This window comes from Micrasema longulum, unplaced genomic scaffold (genome assembly GCF_059751315.1).
Source record: "Micrasema longulum isolate JH-2025_06_02 unplaced genomic scaffold, ASM5975131v1 h1tg001159l, whole genome shotgun sequence".
NCBI lineage: Eukaryota > Metazoa > Arthropoda > Insecta > Trichoptera > Brachycentridae > Micrasema > Micrasema longulum.
The window spans coordinates 216,709-244,665 of record NW_028278346.1 but is presented as its reverse complement, the minus strand read 5'-3'; the positions used below and the strand labels follow the sequence as shown (position 1 = coordinate 244,665).

General features: G+C 32.1%; 6 protein-coding genes across 12 annotated transcripts; 2 read left to right on the top strand and 4 right to left on the bottom strand.

Moving 5' to 3' along the window:
• Nucleotides 1–586: 586 nt before the first annotated feature.
• LOC148276714 (uncharacterized) lies at nt 587–6,971 on the bottom strand. Its single transcript, XM_088233907.1, has 6 exons — nt 6,514–6,971; nt 5,936–5,998; nt 5,623–5,712; nt 4,999–5,073; nt 3,700–3,866; nt 587–1,439 (listed from the first exon to the last, which is right to left on the bottom strand). Exons 1-6 carry the CDS (start codon nt 6,641–6,643, stop codon nt 1,425–1,427), a joined length of 540 nt encoding a protein of 179 aa, XP_088090033.1. The 5' UTR covers nt 6,644–6,971; the 3' UTR covers nt 587–1,424.
• MED6 (mediator complex subunit 6) lies at nt 587–12,719 on the bottom strand. Its single transcript, XM_088233895.1, has 7 exons — nt 12,607–12,719; nt 12,145–12,388; nt 11,334–11,508; nt 10,716–10,821; nt 9,768–9,949; nt 6,981–9,274; nt 587–615 (listed from the first exon to the last, which is right to left on the bottom strand). The coding sequence occupies exons 2-6, from the start codon at nt 12,342–12,344 to the stop codon at nt 9,038–9,040; spliced, it is 900 nt and encodes a 299-aa protein (XP_088090021.1). The 5' UTR covers nt 12,345–12,388; nt 12,607–12,719; the 3' UTR covers nt 587–615; nt 6,981–9,037.
• Nxt1 (NTF2-related export protein 1) lies at nt 7,106–8,029 on the top strand. The gene has a single exon (XM_088233908.1). It carries the CDS (start codon nt 7,106–7,108, stop codon nt 7,520–7,522), a length of 417 nt encoding a protein of 138 aa, XP_088090034.1. The 3' UTR covers nt 7,523–8,029.
• Naa80 (N-alpha-acetyltransferase 80) lies at nt 12,395–13,849 on the top strand. 2 transcript variants are annotated; one of them, XM_088233905.1, is made up of 2 exons: nt 12,395–12,702; nt 13,189–13,849. In XM_088233905.1, exons 1-2 carry the CDS (start codon nt 12,696–12,698, stop codon nt 13,764–13,766), a joined length of 585 nt encoding a protein of 194 aa, XP_088090031.1. In that variant the 5' UTR covers nt 12,395–12,695; the 3' UTR covers nt 13,767–13,849. The 2 variants fall into 2 exon arrangements, 1 of the variants encoding a protein (XP_088090031.1); XR_015823671.1 differs by lacking the exon at nt 12,395–12,702 and adding an exon at nt 12,731–13,105 and having other exon boundaries at nt 13,189–13,315.
• Nucleotides 13,762–18,356, bottom strand: LOC148276710 (flavin reductase (NADPH)-like). The gene is made up of 3 exons (XM_088233904.1): nt 17,537–18,356; nt 14,748–15,128; nt 13,762–14,326 (listed from the first exon to the last, which is right to left on the bottom strand). The coding sequence occupies exons 1-3, from the start codon at nt 17,607–17,609 to the stop codon at nt 14,184–14,186; spliced, it is 597 nt and encodes a 198-aa protein (XP_088090030.1). The 5' UTR covers nt 17,610–18,356; the 3' UTR covers nt 13,762–14,183.
• A 972-nt stretch (nt 18,357–19,328) lies between these two features.
• On the bottom strand, nt 19,329–27,928 carry LOC148276709 (flavin reductase (NADPH)). 6 transcript variants are annotated; one of them, XM_088233899.1, is made up of 4 exons: nt 27,267–27,928; nt 23,988–24,103; nt 23,418–23,804; nt 19,329–19,587 (listed from the first exon to the last, which is right to left on the bottom strand). In XM_088233899.1, the coding sequence occupies exons 2-4, from the start codon at nt 24,058–24,060 to the stop codon at nt 19,439–19,441; spliced, it is 609 nt and encodes a 202-aa protein (XP_088090025.1). In that variant the 5' UTR covers nt 24,061–24,103; nt 27,267–27,928; the 3' UTR covers nt 19,329–19,438. The 6 variants fall into 6 exon arrangements, with proteins under 6 accessions (XP_088090025.1, XP_088090026.1, XP_088090027.1 ...); XM_088233900.1 differs by having other exon boundaries at nt 23,988–24,106; nt 27,263–27,278; XM_088233901.1 differs by lacking the exon at nt 27,267–27,928 and adding an exon at nt 27,174–27,219 and having other exon boundaries at nt 23,988–24,106.
• Between the last annotated feature and the right edge of the window lie 29 nt (nt 27,929–27,957).

The window sequence follows — 27,957 nt, the reverse complement described above, 5'->3', positions numbered from 1 at the left end:
CACTTTCAGCAGAAAAATGCGCGGAAACGACACGTTCGAAATCACCTCCACCCGTGGACAATGTGGCCGCGTGCAGTGGTGGGATTAATCGTTGTTCCGCGGAGGTAACCTGCCTGTCTTGAATTAAAAAATATAATTATGAAAGATCTTCAAAAGATAGTCAACAAATCACACAATCAGTCTAGTTTAATAACTTACGAATATAATTATTAGACAATGCCAATACAATAACTAATAATAATATATATTTGAGATACTTCCGTAAAAAAATACTTTTCATACACGTAAAAAAATCTAAAAATCGGGGGGGAGAATCGAAAACGCCTGTCCGACGCTGCGGATGCTAATAACGTAATCTGACACATTCCGACCGTAGGTTTTAGCTGACGCAAAGTTTTGATCAATTTTTAGCCAAAACCGAAACGGTGGTTGAAACTCGTAACGAAAATCGAAACGGTGGAACAATCACCGATTCATCTTACAAATTTCTGTGTGTGGATTACTCTTTATGTCATTTTCCGCGTTTATAGTCTATGGTTGTTTCTTGATTTTGAATGACAATTTTTTAACTGGATTTATGGTATTTGTAATCTGTGGATTTATGTTTTCTGCATACTATCCACAGATTACAGATATCTTTAGATAGGAAACTATGGTACTATATCTAAGCACTTTGGGCGTCGATCGCAGCGCTGTTTAGTGTGGCATACAAGAAGCTTTGACGATGGCGCGAAAATTCAAATCACTGCGTTGCATCGTATATTGATATTTATTGTACAATATCAATACAAAATTGCTTAATTAAATACAAGTATTAGCACGCAATTTAATTTTTCTGTCCTGTATTTAAAAAAACAATTTTATATTGATATTGCACATTAAATTTATTATGGAATAGGAATACATAAATAAAAATTTAAAAAAACATTTTTAATAGTTTTATTTTACTGTTAAAATAAATCCCTCGATTCTATTAGAAAGAATCGAGAAAGAAAACTGACACTCGTAAAATAATATTATATACATGTGTGGTTAGTATATTGGATTATCAAAAATAACAAAATTGTGCAGCATTGTGATCAGCATTGGATCCCTGCTATTCCTGGATGAAAAATATTTTCTTCGTGAAGATTAAGAGACATGGCATCAACAATCACCATTCTGAAACAAAAGAATATTATTAATGGTGGATAATTTATTTTATTTCACATTGACATTTCTAGGCTGCTGCTTAGGAATAAAACAGGAAGGAAGCATTTATAAGGTTACTAAAGAATAAAATGAAGTGCTAATATGCTAATATTGGATTATCAAAAATAACAATTGAGTATTATTTAAAAATTGTGCAGCATTGTGATCAGTATTGGATCCCTTCTATTCCTGGATGAAAAATATTTTCTTCCTGCACATTAAGATCCATGGCATCAACAATCACCATTCTGAAACAAAAGAACATTATTAATGGTGGATAATTTATTTTATTTCACATTGACATTTCTAGGCTGCTGCTTAGGAATAAAGCAGGAAGGAAGCACTTATAAGCTTATTAAGTAATGAAATGAAGTGCTAATATGGTAGGTAAGAAGAAAAGGGTATGCATGTATCTACTCTATTGTCTGCGCTTCTTATTCTTAAGTCTTTTATTATAACACTTTCTAGCTTGTAATTTGAGAGGATCAACAATGCAAGACTCTAATTTTTTTCGCCCAGTTAATAGAAAGTTAATTTGTTTACACCAAGAAAAAATATATAATTGCAATACTAAGTTAACAATAAAATCAAAAAGGTGGCCTCTATGTGCTGGACAAGATAAACATGCTGAATTTAATTTAGATAGTACTATTTCCTTCAAACTCGACATAACATGAAACTTATGGCAAATAGTCGGTAAATTATTTTTGCAGTGATTGACAATGGTATTAAAAACTTTATAGATTTTGATTGTTGGGTGGATTAAAGTATTTGGACCACATGCCCTAGAAGTTATTAAACTATGCCCCGGTAAATGTGTTTCAGATTTAAGATCCAGTCTACATTCACAACAAGATCAAAATTTAGATAAAGCCCGTTTTGCCACATAACCAGCTATATATTTACAAACCGCAACATATTGACTACTTTTCTGTCTTGAAGAACTTGTTGGTAAGGAGTGATCATCAACATGAAATTGTTCCTGTACTTCGATGTCCGATGTTAAAAAAAGTTTTAATGAATCTAAAATTTCACCGTCATCATTTTCACAATTTGCTCCAATGGAGTGAGTATGAAATAAGTTTGATATGAGAAGCGACTTAAAAGCATCTATAAAATTTGAACTAGAGGGGTTTATGTTACGTGCACCCTGACTTCTTACCATGCCAAAAAAGTTTTCAATGGGGTCTTGGTTAAGGTTACGTGGAAGCACAAAAGTAAATTTATAACATGTAAGTAATTTATTACTCAAATATGATATTGCTTCCAAAGTTGTAATCCAGTTACGCACTGTAGGTGGTACTGATATTTTTGGTTTTTGGAATCTACAAATTTTACTGATTTTAAGATGGAAATAGCTTCCTGCCAAAATTTCCAGTGGGGAGATGTTAATCTGACTCCACAACGGTATTTACAAATAATACTATTAGCATTGAGAGAACTGCCATTTAAACTGTCGAAAAGTTTATTTATAAATAAGATAAGATCAGCAGTCTGTGATGCCCCATTGTCAATATCATCCACAGTATCTGCCAAAGATTTCATGGTAGTTCCTACTGTCCTGCTGAATACCTGAGCAGCAACCTTGACCTTCATTTTTCTTAGTTTGTCGGGGAAAATATGACTATCGGTTAATTTGTGCATTTGGAAAAAGTCTTCCCCTCTTGCTTGATCGTATGTGTATGATTGTACAATATGGGACCACTTTGCTATTTTTGATACAGAATTTTGAACAAAATGTACATCTTTTACTAGCATATTATTTCTAAATCCCTTCAAAAGATGTGGCACATCAAACATTTGTACAATTTCATGGCCTTCAATTTCAAACCCGTGAACTCTACATTCAGTACCACCCCGAAGGTACAATTCACGGGTTTCCTGTTTCAGGATATTTATTGCACCAACATTTGAGCTACCTTGGTCACAAATTATTGAAACTAATTCCAAATTGCTACGAAAGATATTTGAGATTATTGATTTTAAGATAACAACCAAATCTGAAGATTTAATGGGTCCTCCTGTAAAAACAAATGCTAATGGTTGTTTCCATTTATTATATAAACCCTGTAGCATAAAAACACAAACGTGATCAGCAAAAGCTGGAGTACGTTTTCCTTCACCCAAGTCTTGGAATCCCTCAATAAAATCTTTATGTTTTTTGTACATTAAATTCTGACTAATTGACATCTCGTCAAACATCAAAGAGCATATTCGAGCTTTAGCAGAAAGATTTTGGGCGACCTCTTCCAAATGTTTAAATATATGCAAATTGGTACCAGGATTAAATGGGATTTTATTTAGCATTGTCATCAATGTTTTTCTGGATGGTAAGGAAAATATGCTTGAAATATATTTATAACTTTTATAGCCCTGCTTCATTAATGACAATGCAAAAACCTTATCGTTAGTTGTATATCTACGGCCCTGTTTTGTCCGTTTCTGAAGCCTCAATTGAGACTTAAAAAAACGGTATGTGATTTTATTTAATTTATTTTTAAAGGATACATGGCGCTCTTTGTTTAATTTGAGTTCCATCTTTCTAATCTTCATCTCCATGTTTCTTCTAGCCTTTTTAAACTGCAAACATTTCTTGTAAAGCTTCCTTTTCCTGGGTGTTAAATTTTGAGATTGGGTTTCATTTACATCCTTCAAGATGTGGTCATATTTTCGTCCTGTAATATAATATTTCATAATGATGCATTAAGGGTCCCAACATCATAATATAATGAATGCCTAACTATTATTGCAAAGAATGATAAAATGTAAAGGGATGCTGTTTGGAAATAAGCAAAAAGAAATACTAGCAGTTGGTTCTATTTACAATATAAAATTTCACTTCCAAGTTTGTTAATGAAAGTTCTTGGTTGAAGTTCATTGTATTTTATATCTTTAATAAATTTGAGTAGTATTAGGGTAATTCAACGGATACTAACGTCATAATTGAGTCTTTTTCAATGTGTTTTATCTATATAATGTAAAAAAATATTTATTCTGTATATCTTCTTTAGTTTTTTATTGGCTTTTTTCACTCCTAACTGAGGTGTTCTAGCCAGTGTCAAGTTTGAGATTAACTTATTTAAATATTTACACATGTGTTAGTACTATACATACAAGTTAGCATGTTAGTATTTAATATTACATACATTTTACATAATATAAAACTTATTTACAACTTAATACCATTTATAGCTACATATTTACATAAATTTTTTAATATATTATTATTGGGTGGGAACAAAAGAGTTTAAATAGTAATAGGGAATGGGACGCTGATTTTGGAGAGGTCAGATAGGAACTCAGGATAACATTATATATATTGTGAAGACGTCGACTCCCAAAGATTGTACAAATTGCACAACTAATGCATCTGTATTCTGTATATCACTGTACATTGAACAACGATTAAGGAAAAATTTCATAAAAACAATAATTCAATTAGGTAATTTTTTTGATTCCCGATAATAAATAATATAAAAATTGCACCACAGCAGGACAAGAGGGCCCATTACAGTGATCAATTACAGAAAAATCATATTATAATTTTGTGTTCTCTCCGGGAATCGAACCCGGAACCTTCCGTGCGTAATTCAAGAGTCTTAACCACTTAATGTTTTTTAACACCTCATGAAGTTTTAATGACGAAAAATTTATGTCGCATTTTCATGGAAACATCCGTTAGCATTATTCATAAACTGCATGAACATGATAGAAACAAAGTATCTGTGGATATTATGTAGAACGAAATCTCTCTGTCCAAGAACCAAGAGAAAATGCATTATTGAATACATGTCATTTGATACTAACTTTTTGGTGTACTCTGCTGAGGTGCACTCGGACCAGAAATATGCAGTGGGCCTGATATGTCATCAGCGTTGATATCTAAAAACATTATTAATTAGTAATATGTGACAATGTGTCAATGAGTCGGACAAGTAACTGTATGTATACATTTTAAGTTCTTTGAAAACACAAACAGCTTTAATATGCCGATTTGCTGGAGAAAATTATGGGTCAGAAATTTGTTTCAACTGAGAGGGTCACTTTCATGGTCATGTCATACGATATATATGTGCTATAAACTTTTTAATAATTAAAAAAGGAACGGCCCACGCTCAGACGATGTAGTCTTGGTCGATCACAAAAACGGCATTTCTCAATTTGCAGAAAATGTATAAAATTAATAGAAAAATGTAAAGATTAAACAACCATAGTGACATTACACATCCCTGTTTCACGCCTTTTGAGATCGCAAACCAAGATGTAAATCTCCCATTAACTCTTACACACGCTGAACTCTCCTGAATTTATATGTATTTATTATTATTTTTTTCTTTTTAACAAAGAAACAAAGATGTTTCTCTTTCTCTTATATATAAATATGTATGTCTGTAAATTTTTATTACAAAAATAAAAAATATTACTACAAACCAGAAATAGGTTGGATGAAAGTCGTACCACTGCAATTGGCAACGCCTTCCGGGAGTGCACAGGGGAGTTCTTCAGTAACAGCTACGCCGACTGTAATTCACAATAAAAATAAAATGAACATCATACCAGATAACATAATGCAAGAATTTCAGGAAAAACCTTGAAAGATCGAGTAAGGCTTGAACGAATAGAAAAGAATAAGCTGAGATGGTTAGGACGTGTAGAAAGCATTAACGATAATATAATAACTGAGATAGAACATAAGTCTGAAAGAAGGGGTGTAAGGAAATGTGAAAATTATAGAAATACATACCCGAACTCTGTTCACCAAGTAAATAATGAAAACTATTTTCTTTGGATGGTGACTTGTTAAACCCTGTAAAAAAAATACAAATTACCAACACCACATTGCAAAAGCACATCCTTACAATTGTATACACACCATGCCACCCTAGTAATCGTTTGTAAATAATGACCAAATAAAAATGTCGGAAGTTGCAGGAAAAGGCACTACGCCAACTTTGTACATACATTATAACCCGATTAATCAACTGTAAAAACAATATAAACTCCGATTGAGACAAAAAATATGGAACGATATAGCAAAACTGTAAGACAAATCACAAACACCACATTCCAAAAGCAGACTTGCAATTGTATAGACACAAGACAGATAAATAAGGTGCAATTACAGTGGAAAGCTAACCTAAGTCGTACATATATTTTTCTTGCAGAAATACTAATAACTTTAATTGTAAAATGGGTCCAGATTAATAAAAGTATGCTTTCCCTATGAGTTATAAATTTGCAGGGCAGGCAAACGGGACGAATAAACGTGCAACATGAGACAAATTCTTGAAATAATTATGTATGAAATATCATGTAATTTACCTGGCAATCCAATGGTAGGCACAGAGCACAATAAAAGCTGGATGTCATTGTATTGGCTAAAGTTGAATGCGTTGAAGTGTTTAATGCACACAAAACAACGTCGATTAATCTTGTCATCGGATAAATTCATAAATTTGGGACTTTGAACACGATTGATCCGTTCTTTAAATAAATGTGGATATCGTTTCGGAAAACGATGTAGTTTTTTCGTAGAATTACGATTCGGTACGCAACAACTCGGTATTTCGAAGAAAAAGTGCAAAATAACAGAGAGCAGTGTGACAGCGATTTCGAATGGAAACGGATAAATTGGCGGTTCGTCTAGAAGGACGCCGGCCGGCACGGCGTGGCTGGGCACACGCCGCCGACAGTTGCGCCACAAACTGTATTGATTTACTAGCAAGTGGCTTGTGCGATATCGGAAGAATGACTAGAAAGTCTTGTATTGGCTGAAAACTGCCTGATACTATCTTTTGAGGTTAATCTTTATTTACAATAATTTCATTTGAAATTCTGGATATCTCGATAAGCGGTATGTGGTAACAGAAAACATTAACTAAAGTTAAATTGAACGTAACAACAGTAATTCATCATGGATGTCGAATTAATGTCTAAGATTGAACAAGCCTGCGCCACGGCTGAAACATTTACTAAACTCTACTACAAAAATATGGACAAGAGTAGGCATGTTATAAGTAAGTTGTATATGGATTCGGGAGTTTTGGTATGGAATGGAAATGGAACTACAGGTCACGATGCGATTCAGAAATTTATATTGGAATTACCGGCTTCAGAACATGTTCTAAATACCCTGGACGCCCAACCTATTGTCGACACCACTATTGCCACTCAACAAACCTTAATAATTCAAGCAAGCGGCACAGTGAGGTATCAGGATTATCAAGATAAAGCAGAGAAAGCATTTCAACAAACCTTCATGATAACAGCTCAAGGAGATAAATGGAAAATTGTTAGTGACTGTTTCAGATTACTCAGTCCTGCTTCTTAAAGCCTAGGGCTAATTTTCAAATTGACTGCATTGCGAAAAGGAATAAAATGGGTAAAACAAGAAAAACATATTTATGTAAAACCCTTTCACCGCATCGGTTATATCCATCTCTACTTGCCCATAGTGTATTGATTTGTCTGATATAGCATTTATAGGTGTCACACGCGGAAAAACTGTTACTACACTACCAAGGAAGTGTAAAAATGATACGTTAAAATTGCATTCAACTCATGTTTTGTAAAATCCCCGTCTATTAGCCAACAGCTACAGGCTAAAGTGAATATTTCATTACTTTTATGATGCAAGAAACCCTGCAAAATTTTCATCAGTTTTTATGTTAACTTCTTCCATTGACCTAAGCCGGCTTTCCTTTTAGTTCAAATGGTTGAATCTTAATAAAAAGATCTGCCGGGGTAGCTCCCATCAGATTTATTCAATAAATGACAACTGTAATTATTTATTTATTTTTTTACTTAAAACATGTTTAAAATATATGTGTTTAGTGGAGTTTGTTTTTGTTTGATGGATACCTTTTGTAACCTGTTATTTTGAAGCCTATCCAAATCCTTTAATTCGGTCCATAGTTCTGGCCAGCTGTATGTGACGATAACTCTCGTATACATCGCACACTCAATGTAAGATTATTCATACATTATACAACTAAATAAAATGTCAATAACAAATCCTCAAACACATCAATATAATTTTGAGGATTTATTTTTATTTTACGTAAATAATGTTTACTCCTTCACAGACATTAATCCAAGTGATTGATCACTAAAATAAGATGGCTCAAAAAATTTTATATTTTGGTTTATCGTAGAACGCTAACATTATTATTTTTTCAAATACATGAAACAATTTTTAAAAATAAGTACCTATTGAAAAAAGTAAAAACATCAATGTTCTTATAATAATTCAGATTTTCCTGCGTTTTAAAAATAATTACAAAAAAATGATTGATTAATTTGATGCATTAATTCAAACTTATTTATAAATATACCATCATAAATTTATGTTTCGAATCAAAGGAGAATATATTTTGATAATGATGATTTTAAACTAGTTTTATTTCTAACTGAGACTTTATTGTCAAAAAATTTTATAAGATCACAGATTTTTATGGTAGTTATAAGGATTTCCAGAAATACGTAATATATTCAGAATGTATAAAAATCCCTAATAATTTAATTTTTTTAGAACTTCGCCATTTTAATAGTCATTTTTTTTTCGATGTTTTAAAAACATGGATGTGTCATGTGCATCCCTATTTATTTACTATTTACTCAAAACTGTATTTTTTTTTATTAATGGATGTTTTCAGTTCTGGTGAAATAACCATCAGAGTAAATTTTCAAAACATTTTGCTATTTTTCGTAAAGGTTCAGAATTTGTATTCATAAGTAATAGTAGTAAGAATATTGACGAATAAATACAAACCACTGTAATATTCTTTATAATTAATTTTAATATAAAATATAATGTATAAATTAAAATATTATATTTAAATAAATTCTAATTCAACCTCGGTTTTTTCTCCGGGGGTGGCTTCATGCTTTCTTGTTTAATATCAAGTTGACCGGAGTTCCCACTTGATGGTCCATTAGCTACAGTTGTGACACCATTCGTAACCGGAACGCTGCTTCCATCTACGGGTTCTTGTTTAATTGCAACATTTGCAATATTCTCCGGAGGTTTTGTATCAGGATTTTGCTCCTTGGTATTTTCAGTCATGGCAGCTACGCCATTTGTCTAGAATAAAAAGTGTAATTTTGCATCTCCAATTTTTAATGACAGATTTTCTCATTATGTCGTTATTATTCTGTGGAAAAACACCAATTTTAATAGCAATATTAACATGTTAGGGTGTGACTCATTGTATGAAAAAGGCAATGCGTGCATCAGGGATCTATATATTCTTGAATAATTTTAACCTTTGTTTCAGTTTTTTTATATTTATGAAAACACGGGAATCTAAGTAGATTAGCCTACGTGGGCTGGCTATTCGAGAGATAATTTTCAGTGGAAAGAAAGTTTTTTTTTTAAATTTGTAAAATGCTATTTTTCACAAATTTGTTTAAACTCAATGGATAGTACATAATTGAATGTGAAAATTCCAGATTTTCTAAGTTTTTGAGACAAATACATAATACTTTCATTAGGAAACAATTCACTCTATTAAAGTTTAAAGTTGTAAAAATTTTCAAATAAAGATTCAAAATGAAAATAAACATATATCACTCACTGCTGGTTTAGTGTCGGATGATTGAGCGGTCGGTAAGGGAAATTGTCGAACGAGCTCAGCCAATAGCATGTCCACTCTCTGCCTTTGGAATAAGGTTGAAGGCTCTTCTTTGGGAACAGTTATGGCCTCTTTAGGTGTGTTTACCGGCGAGGGTGAATTTCCCAACATATTGCGATCTAATCCTGTTGAGTAAGAAAGGATTAGATAATATGAGTTAATAACTCAAGAGAACATAATATAGAACTTCTAAAAGAAAATACTATTAATCGTAGCATCGAGATAACAGTGGACAATACAATATTGTTCTGTCCCAGAACTCAACCATTATCTACGTGTAAACAGCAATTAGTACGACAGAACATTGTTCTGAGACATTGTCATAGATGGGCAGGCTATCTCCACGGAACAATGATTATCCCCACTACTGCACGCGGCTACATTGTCCTCATGTGAATGCGTACGGACAGGGCCTCATGATTGCTTGCTCGACGCATGCAGATCACTCCCGCGTATTTTTTTTGCAGTAAATGGAGGAAGAAAAAGTTTATTTTTATTGTTTAGTTTGTTCTTTAATAAGTATACATCTTAGTTTAAAATAAATAATATTTTTCATGAACTCTCTCGTAATAAATGCTGTCATGTATTCATTTTTGCAGCACTCATGTGTGCACTGCGGTCAAGTTTTCATATTGTCCCAACGTTCGGTCCTGTGCGGTCGAGGCTGTTCATGCAGCTGGGACAAGACAATGTTGTCATATCTATTGTATTGTCCACGTGTAAATGATACTTAATCGATGGGTTCATCAAATCTAATAAATAGGAGTTAACAAAAATTTATTATAATTGAATTGGTAGAGAGCATGCATTATCATATCCAAACTTAAATGCGAAAACAGTAAAGTTAAGTTATGTATGTTGAGTTTATTAATATTTGAATTCATTTGATACCTGATTTGTTTGGTTTAAAATCCCAGGAGTAACCTTTACTTGGGTGGTATCTAGAATAGGAGGTAGCTTCTTCAAAAGAGGATTGCAAATGGTGAACTGCAGATAGCTGAAAAAAAAACAACATAAAATTATGCAGACTCAAACTGAGACTAAACCTCTGCAAAAAAAATAAATGGCTATGGTATCTTCCGTTATCAAATGAGAAAGGAAGGAGTGGAAATAACTGATAAATCCTTGTCCTGCTGATCCGTATTTCCACTTCTCACATTAGAATGGTGGGATGGTATGTAGAGCCATGAAACCGATTATTGGTCTATCAGACTAAGATGATAAAGCAACACCATAAAGTATCAATCTGTCATTTAAAATATATATTTATATTAATTACAATGAATTCCCCATAATAAATTCAATAAAGTAATTTGAATGTTTTTTATGTAAGTTATAATTACTCTTGAATGCATTTACAGATTGTGCTGTGACTATCTTGAGAAATACTGCTAAAGAATAAGGTTAAATTTCTCAGTTTTGTATCCTGGTTGTATGTAAAAGGTAGTAGTTTTACCACAGTATTCAATATAAATTGATAAGCTTAAACAATGAATATAAATAACTTACCAATCTAGAATTCAGCACGCTCGCCAAATCTGGAGCCTGGTAAACTATTCCAGCTATGATGTAGTAGTCTGCTAGAGGTGTGGCTTGTGTGGGAGAGTGGCGGTGCTGTTTCCTTATTACATACAATATGGGCTCTTGGACATGGAGGAGGATGTATTCTAAGCCAATCATGTTGCTGCAATGTACATTTTGAATTACAAACTTAAATATTTCTCAAACCTTTTTAAACTAATAAGAGGTTATACTGAGAACTCAGCCATTTTGCAGAGTATGAATTTTTATGTTCCAAATAGATATCTCAAACGGTGTCAGCACATACTGTTTTACCTCCCGACTTCCAAAACCAACCTGCCTCTGGTCGTGCTTATAGTACGAGCAGCCAGGCAGATCTTTAACATCAATTAACTATATTTAAGAGGGAAATACTCTTGCTATTGGATAGTATTATGATACCGGGCCATTGCTCGAGTGTTCCTGGCCTGATATGTTGTCCTAATTTGTTTTATTTATGTTATTTTGGTCCAATAAAAATTAATTCAATGGGCCAATGACATTATTTGTAATGTTTTTGACTGTAGGTACCTTCTAAATTATATATGATGAAGGTAAGTATTTCTGGAACTCAGCTGATATTACAGTGATCTAGCAATGCTACATTTTAAATGTTCAAAAAATAGCTACTGTGAATGCAAAAAGACGCTCTAAGCATTCCAAACTTTTCAAATATTATCTCCAGTTTTATTGACCAAAGGTAAACAAAATTATTTGATAATTGAAGACTAATAAAGTTGTTCTGTTAATAATAACTTACTTGAGTTGTTCTGGATTTAGCCGTTGCATTTTAACCATCTCATTGTTGCATGTCCTGTCGAAGAATGGGTTAGACCTTTCAGAAAAGTAGTCCATGATATTTGTTGGATTTAGCATAGGAATCCAAGCCGAATCATGCCATGATACACCCAATGGATTCTCAGCTGCCAAAGGAATGGCACCTATTCTTCCTTGCATCATTTTGAAATAATTTTTGATAATAACCAGAAGTTATTTTAGTTTACCTGGAAAACAATATTATTTATTGTCATGTTATGTTATAATCAAAAAAAGGTTTTAAAAATTCTAATAATGGCAACAATGTTAAAATCGTCAGGCGTCCAGCTAAATTTAGGTTAAAAATTTTGACGGTCGGATGCAGTGTCGCTGGAAGAATTCAGCGGTATTCAATAGCAGAATCAAAGCTCTTTTGTATGATTGAGTGGTTTATTTATTAACGTACCTCTTAGTTACCAAGATAATGAAGAAAAACTCCAAGAAACACCGAAATTAGAATAATATAAATATTATAAGAAAAAAATCCGAACGAACATGACAGGTAAGTCAAGTGTTTCCAGTGTATAAAATAAAAATGTCATTCAATTTGGTCTTAGGTCTTAACGGGAAAGAAAAACGGGGTATATTGGTAATGTTAAACAATAAATCCGTCTCGTAAATTTTCAACAAATTTTCCAACGAATTTTAGTTAGTGTGTCGTAGTAGGTCATAGGCCTAAAAAATGATCAGTCTTTGTTGAGAATATCTAGATGTATAGTTATTATTTCTTTTGGATTTGGTTTCAGTTTTTACTTGAATGTTTGAATTTACAGTTTCCAGTTACCTACATATGCATATCATAATTTGTAAAAAATATTCTAATATGTTTGGAAAACTCCCTTATGCGGCGCGGTTTTAATCTAATGATTATGAAGTTTGCGATACAGCACTAGAAATAAAAAAAGGTGGCAAGGTTTTGTAATTCAAGACTTCCAGAATATATATATTTTTTTATTCTACTAACTACTACCATTTTGCATTATTTCAGAAATCAATGAAGAGTCATTATCAATTATACCTCTTCATCATCATCCTGAATACATGAAACAGTGCTGTGACCTAATTAATGAAGAATGGCCACGAAGCGAGACAGCACGAATGTTAGGTTTACAAACATCATGTGATAAATTGCCTACATGTTTAATTATGTTGAACTTAGATAAAAAAATTATCGGACATTGTAAATTAACACCCATTCCCAGTATACCAACAAGTTGTTTTGTTGAATCAGTCGTGATTGGTAAATCTCTAAGGGGGAAGGGCTTGGGTACATTCTTGATGCGAGCTAGTGAAGAATATTGTAGAACTGCTCTGTCTCTATCAACTATTCATTTGTCTACGAAAGGTCAAGAAAAATTTTATAAAAAACTAGGCTATGAAATTTGTGAACCAGTTTCAATTTATGGTAGTTTTACTGTAACAAACACTAGCGTGAAACCTATTCAGAATATTGAAAGGAAACAACCCACAAAAATATTATCACCATGTCCTCCACCTTTACCACCAACAATTGAAATAAAACATTCTAAACCAGGCAAAATATATATGGTGAAGTCTCTCAAATAATTAATTAGTTTATTCAAAAAATATTTTACAGTATACTATGTTTATCTTTAATCAGTATTTATAAACCTGCCTGAAAAACTGCATATTTGAGTTTTATTTAAATGCACATTTAAAGTTGTATGGGTCGTTTCTCATCATTACTTAATTCAATTATTGTTGAATTTAAAAATAAAAACTATTTTGTTTTGATGTTTCTATATTTAGAATTATGTGGAATTTTAAACTAAAATAGTTTTTCTGAAAAATAAAAGAAACGGCGCAATGCATTCAGATAGAAAGTTGTATTTTATAGGGAATTCTACTGTAAACCTCTCAAAAAGATTCCACTTTATATCCAAGCCATCAATATTGGAAACTGTATTTAATTCAAATTCATGACTAATCACTTTAATGTTTACACATTTTACAAATAGGGTGTTATATGTTAGCTAGTCCAACAATATTTTTATAATGTTGGGGTTGGGTCAGACAGTCCACTAAAAATATCCCGAGATCAAATTTCGAAATGGAACGTCCCGGTACTTTATCATGTTCCACTGCATATTTAGAACTTGGAGAACCTAAAACGAAAAAAAATACAAGTATTTCTAAAAAAAAGTGCAATTACCTCTTTTTAAGAATGAAAATTATGGTACTAATTATTTTTTATTATATATAAAATAATAATATTCAATGAAGAAAGAGGGTCAATGGTTATCAATCGATGTCTACTTTTGTTACCTAACAACTAACAATATTGTTTATTCTTTTATATTGGTGTTGTGGTTTTTAATAGCACTAACTTATGCAATGTATTTTTATCTCACCTCTAAATATTTAGCTTGTATAAATATTAAAACCAATGTTTATCATAAATAAATACATAACATTATTCAACAGCATACTTAACTTAAGATCAATATTGGCTAATTGAGTTACGTTTTCTGACCTCAAAGGGCCAAACATATAACATTTTAAAAATTTTAATGAAATATGATTTACCTGAAATGTGTGGTGGAAAAACAGAAATGTAATTGAGACCACTTTTTTTTAAGGCGTCAAACATTCTTTTATGATCTTCCGTTACATCAATATATGGCGGAGGAACTCTTTCAAATAAAAGAAAGGCAGAGAGACAAACAGAAACAATGTACACATTATTGAGTTTCATGGCTTTTATAATATTTTTCATGCCCTCGGACATATCTGTTGTTGCTTTCAAATCGTTTCTTGTTCCAAGAGCAACTACCACCCCATCCATATCCTGGACTGCAGAGTTTACATCAGACTGTTTCAAGACATCACCAACAACTACAGATACTTTATGTTTCAAGTTCTCTGGAACTTTGGTGATGTCTCTTACAAATATACGAACCTTGAGCCCTTAAATGACAAAATATTATTATTATTTTAAAGAGCAGAATCCATGGACTGACATGATTTCCATAAAAAATATTTATTACATAATAAACTAAATTGATTTCTAAATAACTTTAAGAAACCGGTCACTACTTATTCCAAATTTGTGGATTTAAGTATCTCTCTTTTATTTCTGTAATAAATTAAATATCTTATACTTAGAAATTTCATTAGTTTTAGCTATAAGCAACTAACTGATTTACAATGCATCTGATGCATCAATCACTTATAAACTACACACCATTATTTTTACAATGTTTATCCTAATGGTTTTTACACGCTTTCACGACAAAAGCAGGCATTTTGGTTTTGATTCTAAACGTTACACTCTGTCCGTGTTTCTGTGCCATATAAGAATATTGAAAACAAAATCTTACGTACTATGAACATTTTAGTTTTCTTCGAGATGCTCCGATCTTGCCAAATTTTGGTCAGTCGAGTCATGGCATTTTTTGCGATTAGGATACATCTTTTACTCATTAGATAGCAAATGTAAATTCATCTTATTGTTTAAATTCACAGGGAAGAATATGAGAAATCACTTGAAATCAATAAATTGGATTGGTGGGAATAGGGATTAGCATACATTTCAATTTTGACAGTGATATATTTCGCTCCTGGAATCATGTGTAAATATTTTCTATTTTTGTAATTATTATTGTTGATATGTCATATTTTTCTGATAAAATTTTATGTTATCAGCAAATTCGGGCATTCAATTATTTATCTACCACAATGATCCTGAATACATAACATCATGGGTTAGACCACTAATTTAGATTACTTATAAGTTTTAAAATCAAGCATCCCAGACCTTACCAAAATCTTGGAAAGTTAATTTATTCCTTAAAAAAGAAAGAAGGTATAAAATACGCTGTTTAGTAAAGTGACAGATTTTTAAGTCTCAGTTGCTTTTTAAGGATTATCAAAGAAAACATTACTGTACATAGTACCCTTATACCCGTATGCGGAGACAAAACTTAAGGTGAGGAAAGTACATTCTAATCTCAAATGCGGAGAATAACCCAAAGGTGAAGACAATAGAATGTACTTTCCTCACCTTAAGTTTTGTCTCTGCATATGGGCATTAGAGTATATACCTTAGAGTATACTCTAAGATAGTACCTATATTTACAGGTAGTTACTTAGATGAACTAAATTAATAACATTCAATAAACAGTTACACTTAACTAAGGCCGGGTTGTTTGAAAATTAGTAATTAGTAATGGAAACAATTTTAAAGATAGATTCTTTTTTGTATGAAAACTCTATCAAAATGTTGACTGTTACTTCTGATTTTAAACTATTCCTAGCGATCAAACAACCCGGCCTTGTAATTTTTATCAATGTTAAAAATATTTCCTTTTTAAAATATCTACATTATGGCCCACTGATGAAAATATCAAGTATATCTTACAACAGAGATGGAGAACATGTTAGAGAAGGGAATATGGAATCCTAGATTTAGGAGTACTTACAGAGCTTATGACTTGTCATTTTCTGGTTTAAGTGGCCTCATTACCCACTGTGTAACATTCACCTATCTGCCTATGTTTAGTCATTCATATTTCTTTCATTCTTACAACTGTTGTATTTTTGTGAAGTTAACACATTTGCAGACACTTTTCTCATAGGATCCACTCGTGTAGACACATACAACTTTCTCAATTTAGGAATGTTTCACTTCCGATTGGACCGTACTTGACATACTGGGAAACTTTTGTTACCAATAGTTTTGCCATTAAGCTTTAGTTTAACTTAGACTATAACCCTCATATCGTTACCAATGTCGCTTTATGTCGTTTCGGCTTTGGCCATCATTTCCAGACGATCTTGACAGCTATTCCAGCTATTGTAAACTCAAGGCATGATCTGGACTTTTTTGGTGTTAGTCTTTCTAGATCTAAACAATCACTAAGATAGACCAGATCTTGTCTTGAGGTAGTAATTTTTTTTTTTTTTTGTCCTAGCTTTAATTTTCTTTATTTGTATTTTATTTCAATTGTGCCTGTATGTATTATAAAGATTCGTGTTAGCCATTTTTTTAATGAACTAAGTCCATTAATAAATAAATAAATAACCACAAACGAGTTAGAGAGCTGAACCTTTTATTAATGAGGGTGAAATTTATATGACTCAATTATTTCACTCAAACCAGCGAATGACGGGTAAAAAGCCCTGTAAATGCCTAGACTTCCATATTACCTTCTCTAAAATGCTCTCCATCTCTGTAGGAGGTAAAATCCAATACTTGTCTACGAAAATTTGGACAAACTCCAAATATCGTTGAAAATATTATTATGGTATAGTTGTTACAAACATGTGTATTGGAATTTTAAAATGGTAAGTCTAAAATATTAAATATTATGCACCTTTTTGAACAGCAGCCTCTACGGCACAGAGTCCTGTCATGCCAGTAGCTCCAAATATTACTATTTTATTCATTCTTTAAAATTGATCAAATTAAATTTAATTAAAATCAAGTAGAATTTAATTAAAATAAAATAAAATATAAATCAGCGGAGAACACGTTTTTCTTACTTGTACGTAGTGATAAGAATGGATAAAAAATACAAATATTATGTCTAAGTACTGATGTATGCATGTGATAAGATAATAAATAATGTTCTGATTATTTTATTTAAAGACAATAAACAGGATGAGATTTTCTAAAACTAACATCTATTAGTATGTATTGTATATGTCACCGCCAAATAGTTAAATCAGCCACTCAGTTGGGCGGCTAGACTGTTCATTAAATGCCGATAAATATTTAGGTTTATTTAGATCCACATAATTGTCATGATGCTAACTTTAAGAAAAAAATATGCCTCTGATAGACTCGTTAGAGTGTTAGGATGTAGAAATTTTTATAAATAGGTACCTAGTTAAAATTACAACTGACAGCTTGAGAAATATGTACCTACGTACCTTTTTAAAAATCTAGTTATTTTAAATTTAAAAAAAAAGTCAATTCTCTAAAAAAATATTTGGCTCAACTCTTTCAGCTTATTCCTAATAGTTGAAATACTCATTTCAGGATGTATATATTAATGTGTGGATATGTAAATTTAGATTGAAGTAAATTTGTTGAACAAATATTTGCATAACACACCTTTAGTGATTACATCACAACTCAACCGTAAAATATTTTTTTTATTGAAAATATTATGTAAGTATTTGATGTCAGGAACTTCCTGCGTTTGCCTTGTTTATTTATTTTTTAACTGCCTAGACTATACGGGCAAAATTATTGTATCTCGCGTATCTTTATTGTAGCGTATCTTTCCGGTGGTTACTTTAGTTTTTTAAAACTAATGTAACCACCGGAAAACTTTGTAAAAAATGTAATTATGATTATAATAACTGATAAATTGAATTGCAAATCTAACATTTTTATGCGTTTGAATAAAAATAAGCAGAAAATTCTTAGAATTCAATAACTGAATTGCTTAAAATATTTTTAAGAGATTTGATCTTTAATCTTTAGCAACTTATAAGTTATATGACTTATTTTTATATATCTACATGGAATTTGCCAATTTTAAAAAAATCGTGTAGGTACATATTTAATTCACACTTTTTTATTTTAGTTAGTCAGAAATAATTTTATATCAAGTACTATGTAATTCATGTTAACTGCAACTACAGTCAATCAAAAAATGAGTAGAAATTAATTCAAGATACTGCCATTCTTATAGCTTTACCCTTATGGCAGCGGTTTCCAAAGTGCTCTTCCTAGGGGAGGCACGGACTATTGCCAGGGGAGACAGGAATTAAAAGAAAATTTCATATCATAGTATATACGAATGAATTTAACTTCACATCATAACGTAATAGTAAAATATCAGTGAATTAACATTTATTAAAAAAAATTAAATACATACATTTAATTCCCACTGAAAAAAGATTTTTGTTATTTAGAAACAGATTCACAAAACAGTTTTATTTGTTAAGTGGTGACTGTTATTGCTACTTCTTTTAAAAACCGAAACGCCCATCAAAAAGAAATAGTTGGGAGGTGAGGAAAAACATTTTTTTTAAGGAGGCTCAGTAGTAGTAAGGTTGGAAACTGAAGCCTTACTTTACAAACATCAGTAGGTACTTAAAAAAAACATTGTGACTCATAATTGTAATTCATAAAATAAATTAAAAGTAATGACCAATATTATTGATTACATTTTTATTAGGTAAATATAAACAATCAACATTTGTATAGTAAAATAAATTTGTATTTTAATGAGAAATATAATGAGAATCCTTGAATAAATATTTTAATGTTTAATGGTGGCAAGTCCTACAACTTTTCCATAGTGCTCTGGTTGTGACAAACACTCAACCAGGAACTTTCCTAAATCCCATTTAGAGATAGAGCGGCCCGGACTCTTATTGTATTCCACGGCATATTCTGAACTCGGTGTATCTGTAAAGAAAGCAGTAAGTATGATAGTAAATAATATAAATAGAACAACAATCCATATCAATTACAAAATAAGTGTTGTGGCAAAATTATTTTAAGTAGTCAATTCGTCAGATGGGTTTTTTGCAATAGCAACACCGAATCAATTTTGTCTGTGGCAAGAAATTTGAGCGACTAGAGAACTGAAAAAAAAATCGGCTGAGTGTTACAAGTGTGAACAACCCATGTGACGAAGTGCTTACTTAAAATAATTTCATCACAGTGTGTTAAAAAAAATGTCTTTTCAGGATATTGAATAAATTTTATAAAAATTTCAGAGTGGAAAATATGTATGTTATTATTTTACTGTTTTCTTATTGTCAAATTGTAGTACACTTATAGATTATGTAGACAATAAAGCCAAGATTAAATATCTATATTTTCTTATTTTTATTTTTCTCTAAGTTTTTTAATATAATCAAAACCTTTAAGGATGTTTAAACACACACCGAATTATGAATTTTTGCTCGTGCAAAGTGATCATTTAGTTATTTTTTTAAAGCGCATAGTTTTTTAAAAAATCAACTAAATTATTACTTGATCCAAATAAATATCGATAAAAAAAATACGCACAATGAAAAGAAACTAATAACTCTAAAAATATAATAAGTTAGTAAAATACTTTCTAAAAAAGTATTTACAGACAGATTTTCAATCTTCATAATAAACATCATTTATAAACATTTTTATTACACTAGGTACCTTTACTTTTTTAAGTATCTAAATTATTCACTCTAGTCACATATAATTAGTACTGGTGTTTTCTTATCTCCTAATAAGTGTTATCAAGGTGATAAAATAATACTATTTATTGATTTACTGATGGCATAGGCGTAATCAAGATGTTATATTAGAGATACATTATTGATGTTGTAATATTATACCAACCATAATTCAACATATCATTCGTCTGTTTTACTTTTTTATTTAGTTGTAATATTTTTACAATGTATTACATTGAGTTATTTACACATTAAAAAACAAATAAAATATTTAAAAAGAGAAAATCATTTCAATCAGTACTACCATACCGGAAGCCCCAACAGATTCAGATGGTAGCTTCAAGAGAAGACAAAAAATATCATTTTTTAATATTTTTAATTTACTGTAGAACTAATTTAATTTGAAATTAACATAACATGTACATTACTGAATTCTGTACTGTCCCAAACATGGTAAAACACAAAAGTAAAGTAATCAGAATAATATATTTAACCACTTTAAGTGAGCAATGAAGGAGTTCGGTAGTTTTGTATTTTTATTTATTTGTCATATTACCAGCGCAATTTTTAAAGTTTTGTAATTTTTAAATTATTCCGCCCGTGATGTCAAGTTCTAGTCGGTGAGTTCTGCTGATTGGTGAGTTGGCTTTCCGGAAATCGGAAATCCATCACAACACTATCATTAGTTGATCTATAAGAACTATTGACGCAGTTCAAAGTTTACAAAGTCATTTTTATTAAAGTCATTTTTAATAAAATAATTTTTATTAATTATTTTATACATTTTTGAGAAACTTCACAGTAAAATTAAATGCTCTAATTTTTATGGCGTATAAGAAAACATTTTTTATATCCAAGTTCCCGTAGCACAGAACTTACCCATTGCAATGATGACACAAACCCTAACAGCTCAACTAAACACCAGAATTAAATTTGGAGACTTTAAATGGTTGGTAAGTGCTGCCACAATGCAATCAATGAAGGAATTGTATTAAAAAAATTATGGGTAAAACTAAGTAGCTGATGTTACCGAACACATAAGTCATAAACATGCAAAAAGCAAGGTTCGTGATGTTACAATTTATATCCAGATGACAATAAGGAAGTTCAGTGTCTTTATTAAAAATATTTTATTTGTTAATAGAATATTCAACTAAGCCAAATTTTTGTTTTTTTGCTCAGTCATCTCCGACCATCCGGAGAGTAAAGACAGGCATTTTCGTGAAACTCGTTTTCCGTGCAAGCCGAGATGCAGCGCTCGATGGAGCAATGGATTGCCATCAAGTTTAGTGTGAAACTCGGTAAGTAAGTATGATAAATCATAGGAAAAGTTTCCACTCCGGAATCAATCAATCAATCAATCGGAGGAATGTTTATCGGAGCACCAAGTCTACCTGTAGCACAAAGCATTTTTTGAAGGCCATGAGAAGTCAGCGATAAAGCCCACGTTGGAAGGCCATCAATTAAAATATGAAGTGTGTGACTGAACTCTTCAACTCAGATCTTCATAAAAGTACCGTTCACGAGCTTGTGACGGTTGGAAACTTCACCATGACAACGCGCTGGCCCACACAGCATTCCTCAAAACCAGCTTCCTGGCCGAATCAAAGATGCCAATGGGCCTCAGTCGGCCTACAGTCCTGACCTGGCTCCCCCAGACTTCTTCTTGTTCCCACTCTTGAATACTCCCACGACAGGACATCATTTTGGGACAGTATCGATGCTTGTAAAACTCGCTGGAAGCGATTTATCGACATAGAAGGAGTCTATTTTGAAACCTTATAATGTGTTGCACCAATTGAATCGATAAATGTTTTTTAATTGAATCACTGACATTACTTCGGACCTACCCCGTATTGATCATATCGTCGGGATCGTAGAACAACGGCGGATGTGCGAAAAATGGGACATTGACATTCTTTTATATTTGAATTTGAAAAACAAAGTTTTTTTTCCAGGTTTTAAAATATATATATATATGCAACATACCCAAGTATCAAATTGTATACTTTTGCACTTATCAAGTTGTGACATAGTGTCAAAAAAAAATTCAAACCACTCTCACGTAAAGTTGAAGAAAATCATATGCGTCGTTGTTCTATGATCCCGACGATATGATCTGAGTTAACAAAAAATCTATTTCGCTGCTTTACCAACTTATTTTTTACTATTTTAATATATGGAGCCATAATCGTCAGAACAACGTAAGCAACACTTTTGGCAAATTGCGATTTTTTAAGGAAAAATGTTCTTTATTGCCCCCTGCACAAGTGTTAAAAACATCATAGCTCTATAAAATTCACCTGCCACATTTAAGGATATTAGTTTTTATTTATTAAAAGAAAACGACAGCCATTAAAAAAAAAATACAATATTTACAAATAAACCAAAATTATAGGCCAATCATAGTTTTCGATATATTACTCCGCATCATTCCACTTGTAAAAAAAATAAAATATGTGGCATTTAGCGTTTAAACTTGTTGAGATATTATTTTTAACACTTATTTGTTTATAAATTTGTATAAACCACTTTTTTTTTTTTTAATTACACTTTGACCGGTTTTGAGGTTACTACCTCATCGTCAGGAATTTAACTAACTTATAATTACACGCGTTGCTATTTATATAATAAAATATTGTATGAAAGAGACAGAAAATTGAAAGAAAGAGAGAGAAAGAAGATAAAATAAATCATAACGGGAATAGTTTTAAAGGAGGACTCGAAGTTGAATTTAATTGATTATTTATTATTTGAAGTTTTTGATTAATGGCTTTACTAATTTCTAATTGTTCTAAATTATCTAAACGAAAACCATTTTTATAGACATGCAAAATTTCTACACACGTTTCTTGATTAAATTCATGGTTTTCGGATATAAGATGAAACCAACCATTATAAATACCACTTACCTGCTTATTTAAAAATATATATGGAAAAAAAATTTAAAAAAACCTTCTCCTGCACAATTAACTATTTGTCGCTAACGTTGTTCTGCCGATTATGGCTCAATATAAATTATGCTAATGGCATTTATAAATAAATAATAAAAATCGTATATAAAAAACTCACCCGCAATGTGAGGAGGAAATACGGATACATATTTGAGCCCACTCTCTTTAAGAACGTCCCACATTCTTTGGTGATCGGCCGTGACATCGGTGAATATTGGTGGAACTTTATCCTTATCGAATAAGAGGAATGCTGAAAGGCAAACCGACACTTTCTCCACATTATTAGTCTTCATGGCGGTGATTATATTTTTCATGCCTTCCGACATGTCTGTTGTTGGTTTTAAATCATTCCTGGTGCCGAGAGCCACCACCACTCCATCCATACCCTGCACAGCGGAATCTACATCGGGTTGGTTCAGGACATTGCCAACGACTACTTCAACTTTATCCTTGTAACTTTCGGGGACTTTGGAAGCATCTCTGACAAACGCTCGGATGGTAAGACCTATATGAAAAAGAGCCAGCAATTTTGACTAAGATATGATTGCAATTTAGTGATTCATTTGGCAAAATCAATAAAACAAAAATATATGTACTGATATTTATTGATTCTTTGGAGAGTAAAATGTAATAAAATTGCCTTCGCATTTATTTTATAACTGCATTTGGAAATCAAGATAAAACTCACCTTTTTTAACTGCAGCTTCAACAACACACAGCCCTGTCATGCCGGTAGCGCCAAATATTACGATTTTATTCATTTTTAAAGTACGATTTCCCACAAAAACTTAGACAAAACTATACCTACTGAATTAATATTGTATAATATAAATAATATAATAATTAACTTAAAAAACAGACGGAACTAGATCTTAAAACTAACCCCAAGTTAATAATACAATAATAGTAACGGAATGGTACAGCAGAGCAGAGACAGACGTACGACAGATGACGACAGACGTGTAAGAAACCAATCAACACATTAACAGAATAACAGATACTATATCCAATAAGAATCCATAAGCTCTTTCAATTTCAAATCATGAATTTAAATTTATCAATTAACCGCACTTCCGAAAACTGACATTTAAAACACTGTGCTAGCCGTTAGCGGTGCCCGGTGCCCGGTGCCCATAACCGATTAATGAATATAACCGAATCACAGATTATTGATAAATTATTATATACTACCTAGATGAAAAAAAAACTTTCTAGTGGAAAAACTTAATAAACAATAAACGGTCATGAGAATGTCTGATTGATCGGCCAACAGTCAATTTTGACCAAAATCATGATCGTATGCACTCGATGGTGCAAATGGCACTAAATATCAATGTATCAACAACTGAAGCGTATCTTGTGTCTTCATATAACTGTTGTAATTGGCTTAGGCCGTATATATAATAAAAATGTCACAGTAAGGTGATCAGTGTGTCAACCATGCCGGTAATGAAACCCGGTATCCAAAACATGGTGGGTGACCGCGCCAACCATTAAGCCGTGAGACGAACTTATCTCCAATAGATTTTTTTTTATAACATTTGCCCGAGAGTGGCTAATGAGTCGAAAACACTCGCCTAGGATTTCGATTCTATTTTACATATATAACTGTATTTTTCATCCGCCCGGACACAGAAAATAACAGTCCTTTACAATTTTAGAAAAAAAATATCGGGCTACGTCTGGTGTATATAAAATAAGATACACTCGATTCATATCACGTACGATAGATAAGTATATGATTTTTCTATTAGTGACCAATCGAAGTATCCGTTTCGGTTTCGACCAGTTTCCGCCAATAAAACTAGTATCGGCCGCGGTGTCAGTCGAAACTTCGGCTTAGCTGAAACCTGCGGTCAGGATGTGTTAGATTACATTATTAGCACCCACACGCGTCGGACAAGCGTTTGTGATTCTCCCCACCATCGATTTTTTATATTTTTTTTACAAGCAGAATTTTAAAAAGTTTCAATATTTATTGTTTGTGGAAGTATCCAAAATAAAGAGTACTATTCACATATAAACAATTAGCACAAATAGAGTAATTGGATTGTTGTCCATTCAAATAATTAGGTATTGTATTGTCATTGTCTAAACATAAAAACCAGACTGATTTTGTAATTTGTTGACTACGGTTAGAAGTTCTAAAATCTTTCATATTTATATTTTTGTAAGTCCTTTATGATTGAAAAGTTAACGTTCCTATAGCGTATATTAAAGAATAGTTACAAATAAGTTATATGTATAACATAACGACGAATCAAAAAGCGCTCAAAATAAACAAATTTACTAATATAATTTATGCCGTTTATTTCATTGTGTATTTTAATTTAACACTTCTTTTAGTAAAATCGTAAGTTTTAACAATAAAAACGCCTAACTTTGGGAGTTTGGAAGTGACTTTTTACCTATTTAAATATGTTTCGATTTCAGTTTCGGTTGAAACTACGACAGAAGCCGAAATCCGGTTTCGGTTTCCACTAAGAATCTTGTTTCGGTCGGACACTATTTTTTACTAATATAATATGCACGCGTACATAACGAGCTAGCTGACTGTTTACTATTATTGCAGTATACTATTTTGATTACCCGTGGACAGTATCGCGGACTTCGAATCAGGAGATCTGAGATTCGCACTCCGTTCTAACCCAACTTGTTTCTAACACTTTTCCATTTTTAACGTGGTTATTTACGACTAGAAGGAAATGCCACGAAATTGAAATATTCACGTAAATCATAAGAAAGATTTTTTTTTAATGTACAAGGAACATGTTTTAATTGTGTTAGTTTTTCAATTTTTGAATGTGAATCGAAAAAAAATATTTAGATAATTTATTAGTTATTTGTTAAGCTAGGGTTTCCTAGGATAGCGGTGCCCGTATTTTAACGGCCGTAGTGAACGGTGATGCAGTGGACAGCCGTCGTAAAGGTGACTAGAGTGTCGTTTTCTAGGAAAAATTTCTAGGAAAAACGGTGTTATTAACACCATTTAACACCTTTTTCCTAGGAAACCACTCTCTAATCACCTTTACGACGGCTGTCCACTGCATTACCGTTCACTACGGCCGTTAAAATACGAGCACCGCTGTCCTAGGAAACCCTAGCTTTACATAATTATTTCTTTCGAAATAAAATCGATTTGATCAGTGATCAGTGATTTCCCTTTCACTAATGAAATTAGTGTGATATTACGATAATCGAATCATTCCGTATTCCGTCACGTAACCAAATAATGATTGGTCGTGGACGTCGTTGTCATAATTTAAATAACTGGCTTTTATTGTATCCACAAATATGCCGTTAAATTTCTTACGCGTGGATTAAGATAGGTTTTTATCTGATTAATAATCTTGTATAAAAACTGAAAACATGCAATGATAAGAATCTTTTTTATGTGACCTTTGTAGGTATATTACAGTACCTACTTACCTACCATTTTTCCTGGATACCCAACCTTAACGCATAAAAAAAATATAGATTACAGTGAGCTCCTTCCAACAACTTAATATGTTTGGCAACTAGGTATCAAATAAATACTGTTTTGTATGTTGGGTCTGCTAAAGAGACTTTAGTCCTCAGTAATGTAGCGGGCGAACTAGAATGAAAATGTCTCGACAGTATGTCATTAGACAGATTTAATACATGTGGTACTTATTAATATCTCGAAAATATAAAAAAAATGCAGCGTACCCTTCACTTGTGCATTACTCATTTAATTTATGGGGTTTTGTTATCAATACCGTTTCTTCAGGTTAAGAAATTGTCATTTTCTTGTCTGTATAGGGAAAAATGCTCAGACCACTATTATAGCGCAGACGGTTAACCGAGCGCGAATTGTGGTCGTAAAGTCGAACATCTGTAAGTCGACGACTACCTGTACTTTCGTGCACTAGTTTGTGATGGCAATGAGGAAGTTCAGTTGTTTTGTTAGGTGCTAGGTGGGTGTAAATAATAAAAATCTACTTTCTTCTCAAAATAACATTTAATTCCCACACAAAAATACTGAGGTTATGCTTCTAGTGACTACTGTAGTGTTCTCCCTGTGAATGGGGCTTACATGCCCTTATATTATGATATTATACAAATAAGATAATAAGGTCTGGACATAGTTCGCTGCCTGACCATGCTCCGTGTACATGTATTGACATGATACATAATAATATTAATAAAGAAAGTGTATACAAGATTGTATGGTGTACATGTACTGACGTGATACAGGGGTATTGATAATAGGGAAGTTATACAAGATTATGGTGTAAACAGTGACCGTCACATAAATCACAGAGTAGAATAAATAAAGAAGAATACCCAGTAACTAAGATAATAGAATAAGTGGAAAATAACATAACAGTTTATAGACTATCAAACTAAGCCAAAAAATAAAAAAATATATTTTTATGTATCATATTATCAGGGCTATGATGTTTTCAAGTTATGTAATTATCAAATTAATCCGTCTGTGATGTCACAAGTTATTTTCAGTGAATTCTGCTGATTGGTGAGTCGGCTTCCTGGGACCCGGAGATCTATCACAACACTGGTTCAACGGTGCGTACTCTCGGTCAGTTCTGCCGATTGGTTAGTTGACGGTAAGTAAACCGGATATCTTTCGCAGATCTCTGATCATTGGTTGATTCGTGAGAACTTGTGACGTAGAT